This window comes from Aquila chrysaetos, chromosome Z (genome assembly GCF_900496995.4).
Source record: "Aquila chrysaetos chrysaetos chromosome Z, bAquChr1.4, whole genome shotgun sequence".
Taxonomy (NCBI): domain Eukaryota; kingdom Metazoa; phylum Chordata; class Aves; order Accipitriformes; family Accipitridae; genus Aquila; species Aquila chrysaetos.
This window is the reverse complement of record NC_044030.1, coordinates 66,589,975-66,612,834: the sequence shown is the minus strand read 5'-3', so window position 1 is coordinate 66,612,834 and position 22,860 is coordinate 66,589,975. Positions and strand designations below refer to the sequence as shown.

The window sequence follows — 22,860 nt, the reverse complement described above, 5'->3', positions numbered from 1 at the left end:
ATGTACATACTAGTTTTTACTGATGCTAAGAAAAGAGGAAAAAGCAACTAATTACTAAATCACAAAATATGATCTTACCTGGGTCCAGTATTCAGACATACAAAACTTTGGCCATGCTTCATAGTACAAGAAAAACACAGTCATTTTACTGAGGAATCTGAGCTCTGGGCTTTAAAGTTCATGCATCCAGAGAGATAGTCTATGATTTGTCAAATAATTCATCACACTAATATTTCTCAGGAGTAAATGTGCTTATAAATTTTCCAGCCCACGTTTCTATTGCAAGTGAAAAATAATTTCATTTAAAGACACCCTTACATACTTAATTTCAGGTTTTGGGTTTTGTAAGCTGTCTTCTTGCAAGTTGTGTGTTTCAGAAAACCTCTCACGTGCACATACAGAACAGCTTTGCAAATCCAGCAAGTATACTTTCTAGCTTCTTGTTGAGCCACACTAGCCTGCATTTACTCCAAAATGGCACCTTCATCTCTGCTTGTTGCTATGGCCACACTATACGTCAGGCTTGCACTTTTTTCCAGACCTGTTTGTTTATAACAGGCCTAGGTGCTTCCTATTATGATGCCTGCAACAGCACAGCATGCATTTGCAGCACCAGCGGTGGGAACTGGCAGCTGCCGCCGAGGTGATCAGCATGCAACAGAGGACAGAGATGCTGAGGAATCCGAGCATGCTCCCTGAAACACCGCACACAGGGCTGCTTCGAGACACGTTACACGGCATGCAAATAACGCATCCGGATTTGGTGGAAGAAGTCCTTTTAACTCTAGTTTTCTGTGGCAACAAAAGCTGAACGTGAGTGAGCTAAGGCTAAGAAGGGATAATTCCAGGGAACCACATGTTAAGAAAGCAAAAGAAATACGGCATTTCACAAGGTCTCAAGTGCCTGTCTGTGCCCCTGGTTCTGAGATGCTGCTATTGAGCATCAAAGAGGTGAGCATTTTAATTCACATAACAAGAGCGCGGTAAAAAACATCTTTACAAACCTGCTCATCATTAACTTTCAAATAAAATCCTAGTATTTTATAGCTTGTTTCATTCATTTCAGCTACTAAACTGAAAACATTTTGTTTCTCTTATGTGTACTTGTAGGGGACGTCCCTTTGTGCACAGGGAAAACATGGCCAAAACCGAAGGTATGGTAACTCTCACACTACCCACGCATCACTTCTAATGTATCAGGGCTTACCCACCATACAGCAGGAAACAAAGTCACCAATGCCACATTTGTGGCAATAAAGCTTACCAACAATAGGCAAAGATTCACGATGCTGCTGACATACTCGAGAACACCAACCACCTGCAAACCCAGCAGCAGCAAAGCTTAAAGCCCAGTTATTATCCTTCAAAATCATTTGCAGAAGCACACAGCAAAGTAAAACCTTCTTCTCAAAAAAAAAAGTTATTAAATGTTGAAAAAAAATTAAAATTCACACGTTCCTTGTATTTGTCATTACTTAGCACCAATAAGGTTTGGCAAATTTCAAGCACAGGAAATAATGTTAACTGCTCAAAAGATCACATGCATAAGAAGTCTATTTTCTAGTCTACCTTGCCCATTTTTCATTAAAACATGCTCAAAGATGCTCAAGTCCAAAAGGTCTACTTGGCAGCCTACTTTTCAGTTCTTCCTGCTCTTCAGACTCTTTCTTGCTCTGTTAATAAAACAACACTATCTTGCTATTTCTTTTGTTCTTACACTAAGCCCTATTGTGCCTTCTGCTTACCATTCCTTCCTGCTGGAGCTGCACTACTTTTCCAGTGTCCCAAGGATGAACTTTGTAGAAGCGCTGGTAAAGAGCACAGCCAAGATGTCACCTTGGGTGTTTACCCTTTCTTTGTTCAGATCAGCTCTGAAAGCTAACTACTGCTTCCTTGTGTCAAGGAGTACATACAAAGCATAGCCTCACTTTGCAAAAATTACTCTTCCTTTAGACGACCCTCTGAAGCTCCAATAGGCAGCTGATGTATTATGAAAATCATTGTTTCTACATAGTTTTGGGTTTGTGTGGTGGGGTTTTGGTAGCGGGGGAGAGGCTGCAGGGGTGGCTCCTGTGAGAAGCTGCTAGAAGCTTCCCTGGCTCCAAGTTGGACCTGCCTCTGGCCAAGGCTGAGCCCATCAGCAATGGTGGTAGCGCCTCTGGGAGAACTGATTTAAGAGGGGAAACCTGCAGTGAGTAGTGGGATTGGAATGTGAGAGGAACCCCTCTGCAGATAACCGAGGCCAGTGCAGAAGGAGGGGATGCCCCTGCAGCCTGTGGTGAGAGGGCAGGCTGTCCCCCCCAGCCCATGGAGGGGAGCGGGGGAGCAGATGCCCACCTGCAGCCTGGGGAGGACCCCACCCCGGAGCAGGGGGATGTCCCCGAAGATGGCCGTAACTCCATAGGAAAGCCCATGCTGGAGCAGTCTGTGCCTGAAGGACTGCAGCCCGTAGGAAGGACTCATACTGCAGAAGTTCATGGAGGACTGTCTCCCATGGGAAGGACCCCATGCTGGAGCAGGGGAAGAGTGAGGAGTCCTCCCCCTGAGGAGGAAGGAGCAGCAGAGACAGGGTGTGAGGAACCAACCCCAACCCCCATTCCCCGTTCCCCCTGTGCCGCTGGCAGGGAGGAGGTAGAGAATTCAGGAGTGAAGTTGAGCCAGGAAGGAGGGAGGGGAGGGGGGAAGGTGTTTTTAAGATTTGGTTTTACTTCCCATTATCCTTGTTTTGAGTGGACTGGTAGTAAAATAAATTGATTTTGTTTCTTCCCCAAGTTAAGTCTGTGTTTTGCTCATGACCATAACTGGTGAGTGATCTCTCCCTATCTTGACCCACGAGCTTTTCTTTATATTTTCTCCTCATCCTAGCGGGGCCTGGGGCAGGGGGAGGAGCGAGCAAGCAGCTTTGTGGTCCTTTGTTACCGGCTGGGCTTAAACTACAAAATACATATAAGGAACCTTCAGGGTGAGGTACCTTTCAGTTTACATTTTGCAGTGTGTAATATACATTGATACCTCGAGAAAGAGTAAGAAAAAAATATTTGGCACCTTTGTTTCTAGTCCCTGAAGTTAAAATAACTTTTTCAGTACCAGCTGGTGCAGTGCTGCCTTCCTGAATCTATTGACTGTTATCAATATACAACAAGAGAAGGGTATTCCATGATAAAATTCGACCTATCCACTTGGTGGTCCTCCTCTTAAAATTTGATTTATGGTAATTGAAGTATCAGTATTTTCAGTGATTTTGCTCTTGGCCATTAGAAAAGGCATTTCTGTTACAACTGGTCATTCTGAATCGCAAAAATCAAATTTATGAAAACATTAGTATCTCAGCTGGCAGCTTGAGGTTGTCTGTAATTCTGGGTAAAATTATTGCATTAAGGCTGTACAGTCAATCTCGGCCACAAGAACATCAGATAGCCTGGTTTAAATATGTTAACGCCTGCTTGAACAGGTTCTTTCAATCATGTAAGCTAATTCAATTAAAAACCACACATCATTATATCCATCAAACAATACTTCTGGCCTTCTCTATCTGGGGAACACGACTGATGTAGCAGCATGGTTACAAGGCTGCAGTTAACTGTACATTTCCTGTAAGGTCCAGCTCTTTATTCCATAATAAGATGAACACTGACTTTGCTTTACACAACTCTGAAAAACCTGCTTGTAAATTTCTTCAAAAAGACAAACTTCAGGCAAAAAGAAAATGCTACTGGTTAGTATATGGTGCTTATGAGCACAGGCAAGCCAAAGCTACCATTAGCACATGTTAAATTAGTGAGGGAGAATGATGGAAGAGCTTGAAAACCAGCCTGAACTAGTGCACATTAAAGTAATTGCTGCCTCATTAACATTTTGCTAACATCTAGTGTTGATGAGAGTGGATTGCATTCTGACATTCAGGAAACCTGCTAATGATCTTTGTAGCTGAAAAACCTAACTCACACGTGAATGTATACAGTAGGGAACACAGGGAGTCCTGCCACCAAGCTGTGCCATGCAGACACTGACTGGACAGCACAGCTGAACATGTGAAAGCCGCAGCAAGATGCTCTGAAGTATGTTGCCAGACTAGGACCGCCACAAACACATCTTAACCACTACACCTCAGTTCTCCAACCTGCCAAACAGAAATATTTCTGATCTGTAAATGGAGCGACATGAATGTCATGGTATACCACTGTAGCACAGTGCAGGCAATTTTTTTTTTAAACATAACTTGTACTGCAAGTAGATTAAAAGGGACCTTTAAGATCTGTGGTGTTTCACAGGTGAAAAGCTAACTCAGCTATTGATGTTGTGTGTTATATATTCTGGGCTGTTTTAAATATATCCATAAGCTACTTCCAAACATTTATACAAATTAGAGACTATCCTTGACCAGGAAAGATGAACTACTACTATGCAAAACTATGTATATGTATTAATTGCAAATCTGGTATTTCTTACCTATAAAAAAAGGTCAAAATGAATCAAACTTAACTGGAGGGTCGGCTTCCGGTTTAACTTTCCTTTGTCCTCTTACTTTCCCTCCCCAAATAAAACCAATAGCAAAAATGCATAAACCAGCAGCCTTCCCCATAGCAATTATGAGCAGAAGGTTTAGTTCAACATTGTCTTGGTGAGGGATCTTACAGAAGTATTCAGTCAGCTCAGTTTCATTAGTTCATCATATATTAGTGGGTTACAATGTAATTAATAGAAGTAGCAAGCTGTTTAAGTTTTACTTGTAGACAATCTTGTAAACAGGCCCTGCACATCAGCTTGATTCAGTGTTTCTCTGCCGCTTGTGATTTAGAGATGATACTATTGTCTGTGCAGCTCCATTTCAACACCCAGAGCAGGCAACAGGCAGAATTTGCCCTAGCACAGCAGCATCTCCCTTGGCTGGAGATTCAGACGAAGCAGCAGTTCCCATCGCAGCACAGCGCTGCCACCAGGCACCTAACAGGGCAGCCACAGGGAAGCTGCAGCTGAACTGCTCAGAGGTGAACCCTAGCTCAACAGGCAGGTGCTGGCCACTGCCCTACACACACGGTTTCAAGGCAGGATGAATAGCATCACTTTCCATCATGCCTTAGCTTACCTACATTCAGTTTTGCAGCTACAGGGGGACTGGCTGCAAGTTAACTAGAACTGGGTTCTACTTCTATTGAGATATGCTCTGTTTAAAAAAAATAATAAATCAGAACAGGAAATATCCATCCATAATACACTTAGCTCTATGTTAAGTTTCCTAAACATGGAAAGTTTTGGCAGACGATACCAAAACCACTACTAACGTAACTGAGACAGGAGAACAATTCCTTAGTGCAGTTTCTTTATGAGGCAGAGGCTGAATTGACATTTCAGCAACCACCACATTCATTGTACCAAAACTTTATATAACAGCAGAGGCTCCCTCTTAGTGAAAACACAAAATTTATTAAAAAACCCCCCAAACCAAAAACACACCAAAAAAACCCCAGCCACTGCTCTCCAAAATGCTTCATATCTTACAGTCTAACCTTGACTACAGCAGCACACTACTATGAATACAACACAGGAGTTCTTGGGTCTAGATACTGTCACAAGGAGCCACAAGTATTTAGATACTTTTCATGCCTTTCAGTAGCCGTGAATTCCACCTTTAAGCGAGAGGTTACGAAGTACTCATGTCCATGCAAAACCTTTCCTACTACAGTTCCAAGTAACACCTTTGAAAAAAAACCAGAATTTTTTATAAATGTCATGAAAAGGCACTTCGACGTTTGCATTTTAACTTGAAATAATTCAACTGCTGAAAAAAGTCATAATTTTCAAATCCTCTATTATGGTGGTTGAAAGTAAAGTTATTTTCCCACATCAAGTCCTAGTAATTTGCTCCGTAGCATTTTGTCTATATTATTCTGTGCCATTACGCTAAAAGGAAAGAATCTTTCATACTGTGGCATTTCCTATAATTAAAGAGGCTACAAAAAGGGCTGTTTGTGTGCTGGTATGGACCATTTGCTCGTACTCATGGAAAAAACTATCAAGTTATTAGTGACTGGAAAGCTATGCAATCCTAGAAGCAGGTAAAAAGCTGAAAAGTGTTAAATCATAGCAACCCTCACACAGGCATCATTCCTCTTATGTAGCTCTCACATCCAGGACTTTAAGAAGCAGCGAATGAGACACGCAGAAATCCATTAGGTTTTTTCCTAAAATTTAAAGTACAGACTGAATCTATGAGATGAAGGGATCATAATTTGTTTTGGAGCCTTGAAATGCCAGTGTTCTTTGAATCAACCACTACGGGTCAACTCTACGCTCCTTTTTGCTGGCGCAGAATGGGATAGCCTGTGTGGCGTACTTCTGTTTGAGAAGAGCCCTCACGAACAGCGGAAGGGGCTCACCTCACCACCTAATTAAGATGTTTCCAAATCACACATGCCTGCTCATCATGGCCCAGGGAGGCAAACATTTGCCATCATGTACCCACACAAGGAGAAGGGGCTGCTCAGAACTTGGACACCTTGAGCCTCGCCCACCAGGTTTGCTTCTTTCTCAGCAACAGACCTACAGCTCTATCACACCACCAAAGCCCACACTTAATATCCTCGCAGAAGAACAGGGTGTTTTGTGATTTTTCTCATTTGGCAGCAACCCGACAGCCCCTATGGAAGCAGCACACGTTTGCACAGAGAAGATTCAACCACTGCCAAACTGGTGCCACTACTCCATCCACTTCTTTCTGAGAAGATGGAAGTGTTTATAAATGATAAAGAGAGGTTGGTGCAAGCCATCTGCACGAGACCAAGTTTCACCCGTTATCTTGCTGCAGCATGTCCTTGCACAATACAGCCAGCAAAGTGCGATCTCTGTTTTATATATATACACCTCACTCATCACTTAGCCAAGGGCAAGTCTGCTGTTCTCCAGAAGCACGAGTAGTCTTACATGGGAGCAAGTAAGGCTGTGCACAGGGAACTGCACTCCAGCCCAGAGGTCTTAAAATCCTTTTGGGATGCCTTCAGCACACGGGAAGGGAGGAGTGTGCCTGGGAAGGCAGTCCCTCCTTAGCTCCACAATCCTCTTTAACTCTTGTTAAAAAGTACACCAAATTTGGGGAACCCGCAAAAATATGCATTAATTCAAATTCAGGCTCACCACTGTATCAGTATCCCTTTACTCTGTACCTGTACAAACTGAAGTCCTTAATGAATAAAAAATTTCCTGACGCTGCACTCAACAAGCTTTCTCTTGCTAACAGCAGCCCCTTAATTGTAATCTTCATAAGAAGCAGCACTCTAAAGAGCTTACAAATCCTCGGATTTTCCTAGAAAGACCTGAGAACGTAAGAACCAATTAAACTATCATGTCAGCCAGCTAAGTGCAATGGCATTGCCAGACATTATGCAAGAGGACTGTCACACAAACCCCATCAAGTTCTTCATCTGGATATCAAAGCTCTTTAAATCTGAGAAGCAAAGCAGAGATGCTGCCTGCTCTGCAACAATTTATTCACAACAACAAAAATTTTCTTTTCTACTGTTACGTTTCCAGCACATATTTTTCATGTGCAATAGCTGAAACCCAACAGAATGACTGATGTTTAAATCCTCTTAAATGGATATGACAACATTATCCTGTCCCTTAATTGGAAACAGGTCACTCTAATCAGTGGCTATGACAGCAGAGGATACAATTTTACTCTGGCTGAGCTTCCATATTTGGAAAAAGTATCGCAAAAAAATTATGCTCTTACATATGAAATGTAATTTCTGAAGACAAGCTCCTAACCATGCAATAAACCTGTCCCCAAAGTTGGCAGCAAGCGTGCAAAAAAGACAACACTAAAAACTAGCTTGTTAATAAAAGACTGAGCCAGTGGCATGAGCCGTGTTTGTTAGTTCTAGACTCAGTCTATCTAGGCTCCCACAAAATTACTGACCACCATAGCACTTAAGCTTTTCCACAGACTAAGACAAAACAGATGAATGGACTAAATCAGGAGTTGGAGCCTGTCATCAGCTCCATATACTCTGGGCATGGGGAAACCCAGAGAACTGCTGTCAGCCTGTGGGAACGCGATGCTGCTTCTCCATCCAGTGGCCGGTGCCTGTGAATAGCTGCCAAGAGGCTGGAGGCACCTTCTGGCCCCTGCTCCTCTTGCTCCAGCAAGGGTCACACAGGAATTCAGGCAGCGGGGCTCTCCCCCTCTCCTGGGAAAACCTGTTTGAAGCAAGTTAGGGAATTTATACATGGTCCATTATTTGAACTAAGCAATTAGTTTAGCCTCACTCTTTCCCTGGATATTATGTTAGTCAGCTCCCTGTTGCCTGTGTGAGCCTTTTAGCACTATAAAAGAGGAAAGGAAAAATACTTTTGAGCAGCAGGAAAATGTGATTAAAAACAACTCAAATTGGCAGTGGACTTCAGGAGGGAATGTGAAACAAAACAAAAAAAAGCAACTGAACAGATTTCAAGTTTTCTTCGTTTCCTTCAAGTGTAATTTTAGTTTACATTAAATGTTTACAGGTAGGTAATTTTTTTAAAATAAAGTATCACTAAGATTATTGTTTGAGCATACATAGTGGATGGCAAGTACAGGACCATAAACAAACCAAAATCCCAGTAACATTTGTACCAAGTGTTACATTAGTGTACTCTTTGGAAGTTCACTGGTTGGTAACACTGATGCTTTGGGCATCTTCAAAGCACTCAATCTCAAAACTTTTTTTTTTTTAATAGTAGCTAGCACTAGTTACTGTCTGTAAATCGACTTCTGCTTTAATCTGTGAGCATTTGCACATACTGGTATACAAGGTGGACAAGATAGTTTATACTTAAAAAGTAGTTTCACAGTTAACATGGTCAAACTAAACAAAACCTAAGTCTTCCTAGCTTTGATACCTAAAAAAGCTTCCTGGAGAAAAGGCATTCACCTAAGTGGGAAAGAAATACCCAACAAATGACCTTTTCTCTTGTTTGCTACCAGTTATCAGCAAATCCTGCAAAAATGCTGTCATCTGCAGTAGACTTAAATCTGAAACAAAAGCAACATGAATTGAAACTTTTTCGATGTCTAAATTCAGATACTCAAGGCACACAGAAGCAACATACTAGAGATGTTTGCAAAATCATGATTACAGAAGTGAAAATACACTTTTGCATATCGGTTTCATTTTAAGTATTCCTCCACTTTTGACTAATTTACAATTAATGCTGTCTAGCAGAAAGTGGTTGCTACATCTTTGTTATTGGCATTCTTCATTTACTTGTTGTTTGTCACAGAATAACTCTCAGATCCAGAATCAGGGACTTAAGCTAGGTACTGCCAAACCACATACTGGAAGAAGATAGTTCTCCCAGAGAACTTAAAAGCTATTAATTTTTGCTTCAATCTTGTTCAGCAGAAAAAGAAGAGGGGGTTATTCATTAAAAAAGAGCAAATGATTAAAAAAGTTTTTAAAAAAATCATTGTGCAACCTGGAAATTTTAAAAAGCTCATTTGCTTGTACAAGAGGATCAAAGTGTACCTGTTTCTGAAGTTAGAAATCACAGTCAGCAAGCTAGTACCCATATAAAAACTATGTTTTTCAACAGACATTACTCACAATTCAGTTTAGCAGAAACTGATATGGGTTAGCATCTCTGGAAATCAGAAGAGTTAAATAGATATAGCTAATTATGCCTTGGGATCCTATCTTTAGTGACCCAAATCAGCAAACTATTTCCTAAAATGAATTTATTTCTGTTCAAGTATGCATCACTCAGAAAAACACAACAATAGAGCCACCGTCCACTGACGTCAGCCAACATTAACAGCACACGGTATAGAAAATCAGAAATAGGTCTCCAAAAATGAAAGACGTTTCAGTCAATTTTCCAAATTTAAAGTGCTTCTTACTTGTTTTCTAGTATTGGAGCCTTTTAAGACTTTACAGGGTTTCTAGAGGAGTATGAGGACGACAAGCTTCCTGTGCTTTTAAAAAGAAGCTGGGATTCTCTTGTTAGTACCCAATTCCAGAAGCTGTTAATTTAAGAAAACACCAAGTACTGCAAGATCCATAACAATATAATGACAATTGACAATACTTTTAAATACTATGTCCTTTCAAAATCAGATCTATTTACAAACTACACCTATGGGTGCATCACAGATCTCTCCATCAGTTACTTCATGTACAATGCCTTCAGGCACTTGGAAGTCTGCTTATCACAGGGATGGCTGGGAAATGGGGCATCGTCTAGATATTACAGTCCTGGCATAACTTCGGCAGCCAAGCATCATGGCTGGCTTCCTACAGAGCTGACCTAGAGCACGTTTTCAAAGTTTTTGGGGTTACGCTTACTGCCAAAACATGCCGGGGCTCATCCGGAGATTGTGGAGAGCACTCTGTGCCTACTGCTTCAGGCAATTTTAAGCAGGGAGAAGGCAGCTCTTTTCGTGTATCTGCGTCATTCCACTTTCAGTCATGCAAAGCTGTGAGCTGGCACGTCACCGACTACTGCTAATTGAGCACGAGGGCCATCTAAACAAAATAAATACCCTTGGACTGGGATATGCTAACACGAGTCCTACACAGGCATTACCAACTTTAAGGGGATTCCACACAGACGCAATTGACAGTTCAGACTGCCAACTCTGCAAAGAGAGGGATTGGAGATAAGACTCACTCCCTGGCCTACTTCAGGCATTCAGGACACACACAATGCTGTTTTCTCCCTGGATTATTTTTTCCTCTGCTATGGCAGCCTTTGCATGATGGGCAAAAGCTCTTACCTGGTGCAGAGCTCAATTCTTATGCCCCCCACTTACTTCTCACACATGTTCACATAAATAAGAAAAACGAACACTGATGAAAATGCTTTTACATACAAAAAAAGAGGGGGAAAATAAATAAGGGAAATAGCTGAGAGTCTGGGGAAAAAAAAACCAAAACAAAAACCAACAATCAACCTTACAGGCTAGTTCTTAAAAGAAACCCAGAGAAAGGGAAAGAGGGAAACACGGTGAGAAGCCATGTTCCGTACCAACAGTGATCCTTTTCCCTATTTTCTCACTTTACAGGTGACAGGACTTATTCTGGGGATAGAGAACTGGGTACTCTCGAATATTCATTGCTGTACTGAAGTCTATGTCCTCAGCCTTCAGCAAAGTTTCTCTACTTCAGTTTCTCTATAAACTAAAATAGTATAATTTACCTATATGCCTCACCAAGATGTTGCAGTTTGCAGTTATATTACAACAGGAGATAATATATAAATGCCACATACATTTTTAATAATCAGGAATAAAATGATTCTGTAGAACAACCTGTTACACACCGAAAATTAAAATCCTCCTGCACTAATTTTCTCACATTATTATATGGGCTTTCTGGTTTATATTCAAGATTGTTCACATTATGGTTAACAGCACTTATCTACTTCTATTTGTTTAAATGCTCTTTAAAAAAAAAAAAAAAAAGTAAATCAGTCTTCTTAAAAAAATATAACCAAACAAAAACCCAACAACATTGAAAGATGTTACAGATTTCTATACACGGGGGACACATTTCGCAAAAAAGCGGGAAAAAGTTTACCTTAAGAATTGAGTATGAGCTGCAAAACCAAATAGCAGCTACTCCTTCCTAATATAGTAATACCAGGCTCTTCCTGAACATTGCAAAATGAAACAGTAAGTAGCAATAAAGTGCTTTAGACATGTATATCCACATTTGACAGATCAAGCAGACGGAGGTAATACATTACTGTAGTATAACAATTTCAGTCTTGATGTAAAGTTTGGCACCATTCTTACTGACCTTCAAATTAACTATGACAACTAGGCTTACTGTTTACCCCATATCGATCCCTTCTCTGCATGATCTTATGCTTGAAACAAGAAGATGAAAACCTTTTTCTGAATCACATTTTCCTTTTAATTTGAATAAACGTGTGAAGAATGTTTATCCTGTAATCTGTGGCAAACAATTCTTTAACTAGTTCAAACAAATACAAACAAAACTTAGTATCAGATGTACCACCTTTGTGTTTACTTAAGACGCAAAGTAGTTGTCACATTTTATTTTGAAAACAGGTTCCCTTTAGGTAAGAATCTGAATATACTTGGCAAAACTTAAGATGCTTTGATTCGCAATTAGTTTTATTTTATTCTAAAAACAGCTTTCCCCCGTTGTTCATAGAACATACTGCATATCCTATCTGTTTTAGGTAATATATAAATACCTGAAGAAAGCCCAGGATCTTGTGAAAGAGTGGCTATACAGACATCACAAGTCAGGGAAGCAATAGGTGTTCAAACTTCTTAGCAAGATGCGGCCCTACATGTCAGTCTGATCTTACTCCCTTTGAAACAATGTCCCTAGATGCTAACAGTGCTAGAACAGACTCTGAAACTCTTGACTTTTTAACTTGCCAATACATACGCAATACGCCCTGAGTAATGAGCTCTTTCAACCGACAGTAAAAACTGAAAACACAGTTCTCAGAATAGGGCAATGCCAGGCAGGTAACTCTTAAAACAGAGATTTAATTCCTGCTAAGACTCTCTGAAGAGAAGAAAAGCACTAGGGATATTACTTTAAGGGACTAAACCGCACAAGAGTGCAAACACCTACCTCTTACACGCAGGCAGAGTTGAACATAGGCTTAAAAACAGTCAATAAGAAACAGCAGGTATTTGTTAAGGGCTGTCAAAGCAAGACAGCAGAATTTTAAGCAGGCATAAGCAGAGTCAAAAACACTTATTTTCTGACTTTAAAGAATCCTAATTGCAACTAAAAAGGTTAAAAGGTGCTAAAATATCGATCAGCTGCTTTCGCAGACCTGAGCGGCAAAATCAGCCTATTTAAAACTTTCTTCTCCTCTCTCATTGTACATGTTGCTCCCCAAACACTCAGGTGGTGACAAACATAAAAATAAATTCTGAAGCAAGACAGCAGGCTTATTAATTCGGCTTTAAAAATTAATTCCAGCAATGTAGCTACATACTCTTTGCAAGCCAAAAGCACGAAAGTGTACTTATGAATGGAGCATGGGGAAACTCCACTTCAAACTGCAAAACAAACACATACACAGATCACAGCAGATACCAGCACATAGTCCCTGGCCAACGGGCATCCTCAACCTCCAGGAAGGGAAGGGCGGGCGCATTCTGTCTCAGACGCACACCTCTGGATCTGGGTGTCTACCGTGACAATATATTGTGATGGCACCTCGGTTCTGAGCGTGTTCTTTCATAATGAATTGTGTTACGAGAGCTGTCAGCATGACTACTTACACTTGCAAGTTTATTTAAAATTCAGCCCGCAGCTCCCCCAGAATCAAGAACTACCTTTATCACCTTTTCCTGCTAGTTTCCACACCATTTTCTGGGACAGGTCCCTAGTCCAGAATGTGGTGCTGTGAAAAGAGCGAGCAACTGAAGGGATTATTGCCAGCAGCCAAAACTTTTTTGTTTTTAAGTCGAGACACACTGGAAAACCGCGCAGCTTTCCGAGCCCTGCATCACTTTCACAACCTGTCCTGAAGTTTCCGAAAACGGGGTAGGGTCCCCAACAGCAGCCGCCCCCGCACCCCAGCGCGCACCAGCGGACTGCTACCTCGGGCAGCAACTTTCTCAGCCCGGGGCGGTTCCACCCAGCGGACCGGACCCCCTGCCGCCCGACACTGGGGTGCGCGGCCGGGGGCGCCCAGTCGCGCCGCATAAGCGCGACCTCCCCCCGGGCTGCAGCGGCGGCCGCGCCGGCCCCCCCCCCCCCCGGCTCGGGCTGAGGCGACCCCCGCGCCCGCGCCCGTCCCACGCGGTGGGAAGGGCCGGGGCGCCGGGCTCCTACCTTGTTCGAGGCCATTTCGCTGACGGAGTGCCTGGTCTGCAGGGTCTCCAGCTGGTCCAGGCACCAGTCCAGTTCCTCCAGGGTCTCACTGGCAAGTTTTTGGTAGGCCTCCTCTGCGAAGAGATAGGGAAAGGCGTACTCAGTTCGCAAGCGTTTCACAGGGCTAGCGGGGAGCTCCAGCGGGTCCATCCTCCGCTGCCCGGTGCCCACACATGAGTGCTGCTCCCTCATATTGCCAGCCCGGGCAGCGGGCGGCGCGGCTCTTCCCGCGCTCCTCGTCGGAGCCACGGGGTCGGCGAGCGGCGGCGGCGGCAAAAACTTCCCGCCGGCCGGGCTCGCCGCCTGACTCGCCTCGCCTCGCCTGCCCGCCCCGGGGCCGGGGCCGGGGCAGGGGCCGGGACCGCGGCCGGCCGCGGCGCCGCCCCCTCGCGGGCAGCGGGGAGCTCCGCGGGCGCGCAGCGGCCCCGCGGCGGCGGGAGGCCGAGCCTGCCGTCGGCGGGGCGGCACAGGCGGGATGAATCAGCGCGGCCGGCGGCTGCGGCCACCGCGCTTCCTGTTTTCGCAGCTTCGCCGGCGGCAGGGCTGCCGGAGGGGACCCGCCACCCCCCTCCCGCCCCCGGCGGTTTCTCACACACGCACACGCTCACACTCTCTCACACACATCCCGCCGGGAGCCGCCGCGGGGCGGGGAGCCCCGCAAAACCCGGCGCGGAGCCCACCGCGCCGCCCGCACCCCCCGGTGGCGCTGAGCCGTCGTCCCTGTATTTTCTTACTTACCCACTGGGGTACCATGAGAATGGCTTGGTTAATGTTTATATAAAGCGTGGTGAAGACGTAAAAACACGTGTAAGTACTCGGGATAACGATGACCCGCTGAAGCACCGGCTGTTAAAGTTGGAGTGTTCAAGTAACTCTGTGTGTGCGTGCGTGTGTGCGTGTGTGTGTGTAGCAAGCAAGCAAGCAAGCAAGCAAAAAAAGGGTTGATGAAAGTTTGGAGCTGGACGCAGCAACACAATATGGGAAATGGACCCAATAATGGCATGGAAAGTCATGGCTTCACCAAAATTGCTGTATGTCACATTGGAGCTAACTGTCTTAAAACTTGCAGAAGTTTAACTTACAGAGTGGAAGACATGCCCTTCTTCAATAACCCTCCAACGGCAGGAGATCAGTTGGTATGCAAATAACTTCAGAAAAATAATCCCATGTCTAGGGTGTGAGCCTTACCTACAAAGGCCGGCTAATTTTTTTTTTTTTTTTTTTTCCTGATGTAGATCAGAAGGGGAGAATGCTTCGCCACACTGAATACATAGCTGAGTGAGTTTTAGCCCAGGCATGCTGTCTTGCAAGCTATGTATCCGAAACACCAAGCTTTGAAACTCCTGGCATGGATGCTTCTGGATCAGCTATGTGCAAACATAACTCCAAGGTAGAGAAATGTTTGTTCAGTGGGCTTGTTAGTGCCATCTAAAACATCTCCCTTAACTTGTTTCACATCAAATTAACGTTATTTTCAAAATGTCAGACAAGCAAAAAATCAGGCAAACAAATTAACTAAAGCTCCTTTTCAAATAAAACACCCCAGCACTGCCAAATAGCTCAGTGCATTACTGTTCAACATCTAGGATACTAGGTTCGTAACTTCTTACATTTCAGAGCACATGCTCAAAAACTTCAGGTTCCTTCACAGCTGTTAAACTTTGCATACTTGTGGCTATTGCAAAAACACTCCAAAATTTTGAATAATGTCCATTCACCTCTGGAAAAAGGCAATGCGAGAAGAAGTTTGGACTGAGATTAATTGGCAGAATCATTTGAAGAAAATTTTGCAGTGCCTGCCTGTATCATGATTAACCTGCCACTTCAGCAAACACAACACTAACCGATAGTCAACAAAACCCATCCCCATTGAATGGTAAACACTGTCTTTCAGACGTGTCATACTTACTATAAATGCTATCTGATCCAAAAGAATTCCCCTGGCAAATAAAGTCAGGATTTTCCAGCCTGTTTATCCATCAAAAGAGAATCTTGTGACATTTTGCAACACAGCAGAGATCACAGCTCACTAGTTCTTGAACATGACTGCTTTACTGACCTCACAGTGTATATTCCATCAAGATCAGTACTGGAAATAGAAATAACTGTGTTTACAATATGTTTGTAAGTGTACTGCATTAAATGCTTTTGATAAAGCGGAGATGCGGTTAACGTATGCATAGTTATCTGATGACCTTATACAATGATTTCATTGAGGATAAAATGCATAATGAAGTGATGTAAAATGCATCTGTATGATGTTACTTTGTTGCTACCCTTCAGCCTGCCCTTCAGCCTTTCTTGAAAATCAGATATTGGGAAACTTGAGTTTTTCTTCGCAAGTAAACATCATCCCTTCTAATACTTAAGCGAGTAAGAGGGTAAGGTTTTTCTGAGAAGTATGAAAACAACAAAATAAACTGAGGAATACCGTATTTAGGTGAAAGTAATAAACCGCTCAGTTTGTAATTTTAAAGCGTATTTTTCTTATTATCCATGTAGCAATAATATATCTTACCAACAGCACCTTACATTCAGGAATCTTTATCTACTACCTACCTTCCCAATATATCTCAAAGCACATTAGAAACCAGAATTATCACTCACAAGGAAGTCCCATCGCCCTTAGGATGTTTCGCAGGAGCTGCTGTTTCTGACTCCCACACTTCAAGTGTCTGTGGCTGCTGTGGGGACCCGACTCACCGCTCGGACTAAGTAAACTTCTGATGACCAACGCTAGGCTAAAGACTTACTGGACTCAGCACCTCCTGCCAGTTCTCAGATGATTGCAGAGCGGTCAGGCTAGCCCTGATAGCTTAAATGGAAATAAAAGGGTTCCTAACTGGTGACAAAGTACCCATCAAACAAGCACGCCCGCTTTGTTCCCGCAGTTCTGAAGGGCAGAACAACCATAGGAAAGCTTTTTTCTAAACAGTACTGAAGCTCTAAATTTGGCCCACACTTTTGTTGTTATACAATGTGGTGGAAAATGTCGAGGTTAACAGCTTTTCAAGTGTAACACCCTGTCACCACTAAGCTAAGAATAAAAAAATAATTAGCAACCACAGAGCTTTAACAGTCTCACAACATTGTTTCTGACCTCTGCATTACCTATAAGGTAGCACCCTGTAATTATTCCCAGCCAGGACTGATCTACTTACCAGTTTTTTTGATATAGGCACATGATCAAGCCCCCCCCTACCCCCCCCCCCCCCGATGATGAAGTCCTAATACAGACTAACTTCTGTAAATGAGAGGGGTTTTGAAATTTCAGAGGTTCCTTTTATAACTCATTAGGCTTTAATAAGGAGAGAAATACAGTTTAACATCAGTTGCTTTAACAATTTACCTGTTATTTCATACACGCTTTTAGAAAAAAGGAAGTGACAGCAAATGTTCTCTTTACAGTACCACTACAATTCCACCATACAGCTTTCAGTATGGTGCCTAGAAAAAACAAACGAAAGGCTAGCAGAAAGAAAAAGCTCAGCCATAATCATTTGGCACTGCACACCTGTTTTTTTAAAACGGGTGTTATACTGTGTGTTTTATTATAAAAGAATTGATTCTTAGCACAGCTCCTAACACACCACCAGAGAGAGCTATACTTGCATTCACACCCTTATTCAGGAACAGCTTCTGTTCAAAATTTTCAGAGAGGAAAATTACTACATGGCAATAATTAGGAATAGTGTCCACTCTACTTATCAGTTCATCATGATTTTCACATATGCTGTCCTACTATTCCCAGAGAACAAAAAGCAATAGTAGACTTTTCTACTAGCATTCAGCAAGAGCACAGCCAAGGCCTTTGAGCACTGTGTTGCCTTAAAATTGGAGTGTCTTGGTGGCAAGACAAGGTCACCGCCAAACATTGGCATGATCCAGATATGCTTAGCATGTGTATTGTCTTTTGGGGGTGCAGGCAGCTGGAGGAAGCTCTGGAAATCTCCAGGCTACTCTAAATGAAGATGAGCTGAAGATCTGCTGTAAGACTCAGACCCTGGACATCTTCCCTGAATTTTGTGAACGTCTTTTTGCTCTTCTGCCTAGTGTAAGCTTGAAGTTTGGAGCAACAGAATTGCTGGGCCAAGAGTTTCAGTTTCTCTTAACTACTACAGCATTTAAAAAAAAAATCCTCTGTGATTCAAAGTATGAATTTTTCTGTAAATGAGGATGTTCGTACTTACAGCCTTAACTGATGGCCTATATATTGAAGTGACTGACATTTTGGTCAATCTTGGTACCTTTGATTAAACATAGCCATATTAAAACTGACTGAGTGTAGAAATAGCATCCATTTTCTTAGTCACCCATTTTACAACTGAAAAAAAATGATTTGTTTTTAGGTTTTACTGAGAAAATCGTAAATATTGTCACTTAAAAGGCTATCTTTGTGGAGTGTTCATCTGTCTTACTGTTGATAAAATGTAATTATGAAAAATATTTTTGTTTAACGTCTAGAAATTTGTAGACATCCCTCCAAAATCTCAAGTAAAAAAAAATACTCTTGATCAGATTTTGGAATGAACATCTGGGAAGACAACCTAGCTGCAGCAGATTTCTTAGAAACTGTTTTGATGGTGTCACTCTGAACACTCACTTTCTCCCATGCCAGGAATCTCTCCAAGTTTCCACTCTAGTGAAGAAAAATCCTTTGTACTGTTTAGTACCAGTTAGTAGCCTTATGCAGATGGATTGTGTCCATATGCCCAGGACTAGTCTTCTTTCAGGATGTGATGATCTGCAGGACTCCCCCAATGTGCTGCTTTATGCAATGCCAGTAGCACCAGTCTTAGGCTATGGAAACTGCCTTATCTCCTTGAACGGAGAATGTAGTAACCTCCAGGAAATAGTAGGAGCAAAATGATAATGTCCAGTTACGCACAACTTGTCAAAATGCTTGACTACACTTATAAAAAAGGACCACATAAAGAGATACACAGACAAAACACACATTAAATGAGGATCTAGGAAAAAAGGTGGTGTTTTTTTCCCCAACATTTTGTATTGTTTCGTGGTCTCAGAGACATCCACATAAGCGATATAACAATCTCTCTATAGCCTAAGACTGTATTTCAAGGGCAAAGGGATGAACAACATGTGTTTATATTCTTACAAAATCAGGTAACAGGAAGGCTGCAGGTATCTACAAAGAAGTTACTGGGCTCTTGGAACAAGCCTATTATAGTTAGTTCAGAGTAAATAAGGCACTTTTGACTCTATTTATAAGAGAAGAACTCTATCATTAGGCTCTTACTATGTAGTTCAGTTTCACTGCGTGGGGATGGGGATGTTACTTGTGCTGGCTTCCTCTGTTTTTTTCTGTTAAACATTTGGTCTACTTCTTGGAAAAAGCTTTGGAACGGAGTTACTCATACTGATATAATTTGTTCTAGAGTCTAGAAGTGTTTCTGTATTAAGTATTTCCAAATTCATCCTCAGAAACAGTCTTGCGATGCCAGAGTAGTACAGCAGACTATCAGAAAAGTACCCTTCATTGAAGACAAGTAGGGAAACACACATTTAGTACATATAGCGTATTTAAAATAATTTACTGCTTTAGTGACAGAGCACATCAAAATGTTTGCAGTGTGAATATTTAAATCCACTCTTTGCTCTTATCAAATATCCAACATGGCCAAATGAGTGTTCTTCTGTTACCACACATCCCTACCCAGTGCTCCCTTCCCCTTTGACTACTCTGGCAAAGGACTAATACATTCCTTACTTCACTGCCTGTAAGAATCTGCCAGAAGGACCACTGTCACTCACTCACTGGTGAAAAGAAGCAAGCCCTTCCATCAAGCAATCAACCTTGCTCAAAGTAAAGAAAAAGAGGAAAGCTCTTGATTTTCAAGTAGCAAAATGTCCTTTGCATGCATTTTTAGTGCTTTCTTTTCATGAACAAACTGCATTTTGAGAAGAGGTCTGTTTATTTTTTAAACCTCCTTTTTTTCCCAACAGTTGTAATTGTGTTGATTCTGTCCTCTGAGCCTTCTGGGCAAGGAGTTCAATAATGGATTCATTGCTCAAGCTGCTTTCTTATCCTATTTCTTGTACCATACAAAAAATAATTTTTCTAGGTGAGAGAATATATCCTCAATATCAGTTCCCCCTGTAGCTGTAAAACTGTTTCTGAGGAGGATACTGCTGTTGATTTAACATAATGAGAGAAATGAGAGATTTTCAAAGTAGAACAAAATTAGAGGCAACAAGCACAAAGTGAAACACAGGAGGTTCCCTCTGAACATCAGGAAACATTTTTTTACTGCGAGGGTGACCAAGCACTGGGACAGGTTGTCCTGAAAGGTTGTGGAGTCTCCATGCTTGAAGATCTGAAAGACATCTGGACAAGGTCCTGGGCAACCTGCTCTAGGTGGCCCTGCTTGCACAGGGGGATTGGACCAGATGACTTCCAGAGGTCCCTTCCAGCCTCAATCATTCTGTGATTCTGTGATTAAATTAGCTGTTGAAAAAATAAAAGCCATTTTGGCAAAAAGTGGGTGGCTTAAATAGCCATGCTGTCATGTTTGCTGTTCTGTAATAGTCTCCAACCTTAACAGAAGGGAACAAAGGATATTACATTGTCCCCATCAGGATTTTGCTGAAGAGCTCAACTCGTAACATATTATTCCGGGCATTACAATGAAACCAAGAAATACGACTCACTAAATTTATATGTATAAAACTTCACTGTTAAAAAGACCTACTAACAATTTTGTTTTCCTACTTTCTTAGAACATATGATCAGAACACAAAGGAATAGCTCAAGTTTTTGCCCAAAACCAATACAAGCCCATTAGAAACCATCAATTTCACTTTTAAGCAGATTAGTGCTGGTTTCGTTTGAGATGTCAATAGCTCCAAGACCCAGAGACTCTGTTCTGTCACAAAATCTTTATTACCACCTGGAATTTGTTTAGATCCAGCTGAAATGTGAACATTAGGAGTCCCATCTGGGAAAGAATTTCAAGATCACTGTTTGATTGTGAGAGTTCCTCAAAAACTTTAAAAATGCATATTCAGAAATCACTGCAAAATAAAATAAAAATAAGGATATCTCTAAATACCAGAAATAACAAAGTTTGTTACCCTAAGCATTTCTGTCTCGTGGTTGATTTGACTTCTGAACTTCACAACACCCAATGGTGCAGCCTGAGCTCACACTGTATTAAAAAACTACAAATGCCAAAGTTTAGGAAAAGCTTCAGCTGGTCTTTGCCAAAGAAACCTCAGTAGAATTCCTGGTGTCTGATAAAATGGGAAAGCCAAATGAAAGCTTTCCAAGAGTTGAGGCATTCATATTGGCTCTTCTCCATCTAGATCCTCTGATGTCTAACAAGAAATGTGCTCAAACTGCAGATTTTTTCTTAAGAGGCAGTGTTAATAGGCTCCTCTATAAAGTTGCCCATTTTTACATAATTTATATTTAACAAATTTCATAAATCACCACCTCACTATCAGATTTAGCTAACAATGGTCAATAGTTTCAAAAGTTAATAGGTGGCTGTTAGTAATACAGGTCTATATCCTAAGGAAAGCACTCTAAAAATGTCACGAGGATTTCTGGTCGTAGTTCTAATTTGAGCCACATTTGCATGATATCGATGATAAATGAACTGATGGCAAGAGAGAGCAGCTAGAGACAGGCTTTACCTCAGGGTCCTGGAGATTGCAGGAGAGAGGAAACCTCTCAGCCTTGCCCCAGTTGGGTAGCAGGAAGCCTGCTCTCTTTCCAACAGAGCAAAAGGAGAAATACAAGAACACGCAACTTCATTAACCTTCATGCCTGAGGACAGCAGAAAGGGCAGTAGCAGTAATGAATCTGCCTCCTTCCCTTTTATGAAACTGTTCTTACCTTCACACCCAATTAGCTGGGGTATATTTACATGGCACAAATGGGCTACACTTTTGCAGTCTTCCCTAAGCTAAGAACACAGGCAACCAATAAACATCGCTTTTAGCTTCAGTATTTATGTAGTTTTTAATGCTTCCTTCTCAGGTCAAGTGACGTCTGAGTCAGCCTTTGGGCTAGCAGCACACTCCATATCACTGGACTCCAGTGCCCTGCTAAAGTCAATGGAAAAATGTGAAGTTCCTATCTGAATGGGTACTCTTGAAGGATTATTCCCAATGAGTATGTGCTGAATCAGACCCTCACTCTACAAAATCTACAGATCATCTACTGCACCTCCTTTAAAATTCCATGCTTACCTGACACTGCAGAAGAAGTGAATAATCTTTTTACCTACAAATTGTAAGACTAAGGAGGTGGATAAACTTAGTTTGGTTTTAGATAATTCTAACAGAACCTTTACTGTTATTATAAATATTTTTATAATCTCTTTGTTTTAGCGCCATTGCTTATTAATATATTCAAAATACTCAAAATATTGTTATTGTAGTGCCCAAGAACCCCATTCAGGATTAGATCTCATAAAATAATAGATCATGCAATTACATCAAAACTGTGGGTCATCTCCCCTAGTTTTTTTAAGCACAATCTCACTTCCATATTTATGCTGGGTTTAAGTTAACACTGTTTCCACTGGTTTCATTTTTGGCTGTTGCAGAGGAACACAAACACTCCTTTGGAAGTCAGATACACCCCACTATTACTGGATTTATGTCATAGATAAGAAACCTACAGTTTAAACTGAATAAACTGTTAGTCATACAATTTCTTTATGCTGGACATAAGCTAAGTCAATCATTATGTCTGCTACACTTCTGTGTCATATTGCCTCAGGAAATTATCCCAGAGGCTACTAACCCTCGAGCTGACATTGTAAGTAGCAGTCACTGTTTCTGTGGCTGTAAAAGGCCAGGATGGGAGACAGTTTGTTTTGGATGACAGGTAGGCAACAGACAAACGTCATCCAGCAAAACCACAAGACAGCTCAACCTGCTCCTCCACGCGTCAAGTTGAAAACTTGACAAACTCTGTGTCAGTCTTTCCCTTACAGCAAATTTCAGCTCTTTCACAATATTCATTAACAGTTCATTTCCC

General features: G+C 42.0%; 1 protein-coding gene and 1 long non-coding RNA gene across 8 annotated transcripts in view; one reads left to right on the top strand and one right to left on the bottom strand.

The window, feature by feature from the left end:
* Positions 1-22,860, bottom strand: part of PDE4D (phosphodiesterase 4D) — a 659,227-nt gene that overhangs the window by 43,465 nt on the left and 592,902 nt on the right. For 6 of the 7 annotated variants that reach the window (XM_030004269.2, XM_030004267.2, XM_030004270.2 and 3 more), the window contains one exon: positions 13,809-13,921. In XM_030004269.2, coding sequence (XP_029860129.1) covers positions 13,809-13,921 — 113 coding nt within the window. Of the gene's footprint in view, positions 1-13,808; positions 13,922-14,020; positions 14,160-22,860 lie in introns of those variants that run through there. The other variant, XM_041121007.1, reaches the window with a different exon arrangement.
* On the top strand, positions 14,464-22,577 carry LOC121232693. Its single transcript, XR_005931618.1, has 3 exons — positions 14,464-14,983; positions 15,083-15,237; positions 21,853-22,577. It is a non-coding gene; the product is annotated as an uncharacterized LOC121232693 (long non-coding RNA).